Source organism: Monopterus albus, unplaced genomic scaffold (assembly GCF_001952655.1).
Source record: "Monopterus albus unplaced genomic scaffold, M_albus_1.0 scaffold178.1, whole genome shotgun sequence".
NCBI lineage: Eukaryota > Metazoa > Chordata > Actinopteri > Synbranchiformes > Synbranchidae > Monopterus > Monopterus albus.
In genome coordinates, this window is record NW_018128058.1 from 968,551 (window position 1) to 971,570 (window position 3,020).

Sequence of the window (3,020 nt, forward strand, 5' to 3'; positions counted from 1 at the left end):
TTTTAATTCTTGGCCTCTCTGAAATGCCAAATCATACAATATGTAAGGGAAAAGCTGGATTTTGCCATTACACAAAGTGTGTGTTTGTGTTGCTAGCTGCAGTGGTAAGCTCAATGCAACTAAAATGATGTGGTTTTTTTTTTGTTTTTTTACCATATTGTGCTATATAGGTTTTCCTTCCAGCATTTCATGTACTTTTCCTTTATATGCTGTGCTTAATTGGATATACGTTATCTGTTTTGCGATGCTGTAGCTAGAAAGTCTGCCATTTTAATACAGTCATTACAGCCAAGACCACACGAAACACCATTCCCCACTCCCATGTAAACTGATAATACTTATCAGAGTGCATTGATATGTTTGGCCTGGCTACAGTTCACGACCTGTTTCTCTGTCTGCAATACATGAGGTCCATTGTTGTGGCAAGCTCCAAATCTCTTACTGACAACAGGTTGATTTCCATTCTTCATTTTGAATGTATGAGACCTTTTTGGGGGAGGCATGAGCGTTCTGAATCTCTGTGCTGAATTTAATCAAGAAGTGACTTGAATTAGGGCATGAACTGACTCAGCCTTACAGAGGCCTCTTTATGCCAAAGGCTTGGGGGCCCAGGTTTGCATGCATCACAGTAAAACACCAAGAAGGTCCCAGACAGTCCAGGCCCCAGCAGTCCACCACTGAATCCCTCCCTGCTCACCATTTGTTAGGAGCATAGTGGCTCACTAGTGCCAGTTTCAGAGCTTTAGTTCACATTGCGAGGCCTGTCATTTTCTCTCCCCTCTCTCAGGAGAGAGATGTACAGTAAGTGTGCAGAAGTGGAAATGTTGCAGAGTGGAAGGGAAGTGAATGGACGAAGAAAGCAATGTTATTTGTGGAACAGTGAGGCCCATTGGCCTAAAATAAATGTACACAAAATGACTTACTGGAAACTGCTCAGTACTCTGCTGCTGATTAATACCTCGTTTTTGTATGGGCACAGAAAGCATTTAAGAGAAGAAAAGATAGCAAATGACTATTTTTGTTTGATCCAAAATCAACTGCAAGGCCCTCTATTTACTTCTGGGATCTGTCTTCCTATTGGACATCCTGTCCCTGATGAATTGTCACTCTTCTTATTTAAGATCACAGAGAAGAAGCTCACCATTGCCAGGACACACCCACTCATTCTTGCCGGCCAATCCAGTTGCTCCATTTGTCAGGGATATTTAGCAATCTGAAAACCACAGCTGCTGCTCACAAAAGTTGCTCTGCTGGAATTTTTGGTTGTGTCCTTCATTCCTTAATCTGTGACCACACACACTTGTCCACTCGTGACAGGCAGACAGTCAGCCACTGCTGTTGCCCCCCCAACCAGCTTTTAAACCACCCTGAGACGTGTGTATGTTGTGAGGAAAATGAGCAGGGAAGCTGGGGGAACTTCAGTCGACTGCTGGAACAGATGCTATGGACACACACGTCTCAGGGCGGTGTGTGTGTTGTGAGGAAAATGAGCAGGAAAGCTGGGGGAACTTCACTTGACTCACATCCATCACTCTGATGAACACTTAACCCACGACAGTATCACTGGACAATAAACCTCAGTGTGTGTTGTGAGGTAAATGAGCAGGAAAGCTGGGGGAACTTCACTTGACTCACATCCATCACTCTGATGAACACTTAACCCACGACAGTATCACTGGACAATAACCCTCAGTGCAATACCTGTGAATATACCTTGTACAGATTATACAGACTTGTACAGGTCTCTAGTTCTTAAGTACTCCTTTATATCCCTACTTATCTAATTTCAATGAACTTTCCTTTGTTGTCTGCATTGTTCACTGTCTGTTTATACTGCTTTTTCACTGGTTGTTGATGTTGATGTTAATACTGCTATTTTGTTATATTACACAGCCTTATGCTGGTTTACTTTTTTGCACATTGAGAGCCGATGTACCTGAGTCAAATTCCTCGTGTGTCTGTCACATCTGGCTAGTAAAGCTGATTCTGATTCTGATTCTGCTGGAACAGAACAAGAGGGCCTCCACTGCAGAGTTATATAACAGTCAGAAGTCTCACATCTCTTTTGCAGACATATGCTGTGTTGTCATACCCTGAATGTGGACATTACATGCATGTTCTGTTTTTGTACATACAGAGATACGACAGGTGCAAGTCTCATCTAATGCAGAGAGCAATTCCTTCTTGTGAAATGGACATCCTCCATTAAAATCCTCCTTATGTCACTTGCTGCTTACAGTATGACTTAATCCAAGCTTCCTATTACTTTTAAGAGTCCCTCCTCAGCCACCATACATAGAAAAATTTGTGTTCTTCCCAGGTTTTGATCATATTTGATCATTAAATACAGTATACAGTGTGCAGCAGGTTATCTTAGCTTAGTATAAAGCCTGGAAACATTTAGTCTGGATTTAAAGGCAACAAAATCCTAGTAGTACATATAGTATGATGCTCACTAATTAACACATTATATCTTGTTTATTTAATCAATAATAAATGACAAAAGTATTGTTTGCCATAGAGCAGGCAGTCTGGCACACCACTGTAACTTCTGTGAAGCCTGTGAAAAATGACTAATTTTAGTTTTAAACTCTGGGGTTTGTAGAGAATAAGCAAATTTAATATATTATGTTCATTTCACTGAGTATATTTAACCATACCAGTGGTTTCTAGTCAACAGGATGGCCTTCGCTTGGGCCCATGTAGTGGTGTCTGTGAAATTATTGGACATGTGTTCTAGGATAAGTTTGGTTTGGTGTACCATCCCTTAGTTATAGACCTAGGCTGAGGGCCATCCCATGATGCAGAGCTTCTCTTCTCCCACCTCCCCTCTCCATTTTATTGTATTACATGTCATTAACTGTGTGTCTCCTCTCTCCCATAGTGTGAGTGTGTCTCTCTCTCTTTGTACCTTTGTGCAGGTATTCCTGACTCTGGAGCTCTGCGTTTCTGATGAGCAGTGACCGGCCACATCAACCTGCCCAGTGTTTGATTGTTTGTTGTGTCTTGTTGCTTTTCTT

General features: G+C 41.8%; 1 protein-coding gene across 1 annotated transcript in view; it reads left to right on the forward strand.

The window, feature by feature from the left end:
- usp18 (ubiquitin specific peptidase 18) overlaps positions 1-3,020 on the forward strand; it is a 25,325-nt gene extending 22,305 nt beyond the window's left edge. Inside the window, exon 10 of the mRNA XM_020616745.1 lies at positions 2,922-3,020. Within this exon, the coding sequence (XP_020472401.1) occupies positions 2,922-2,931 (10 nt within the window). The 3' untranslated portion in view covers positions 2,932-3,020. The remainder of the gene's footprint in view (positions 1-2,921) is intronic.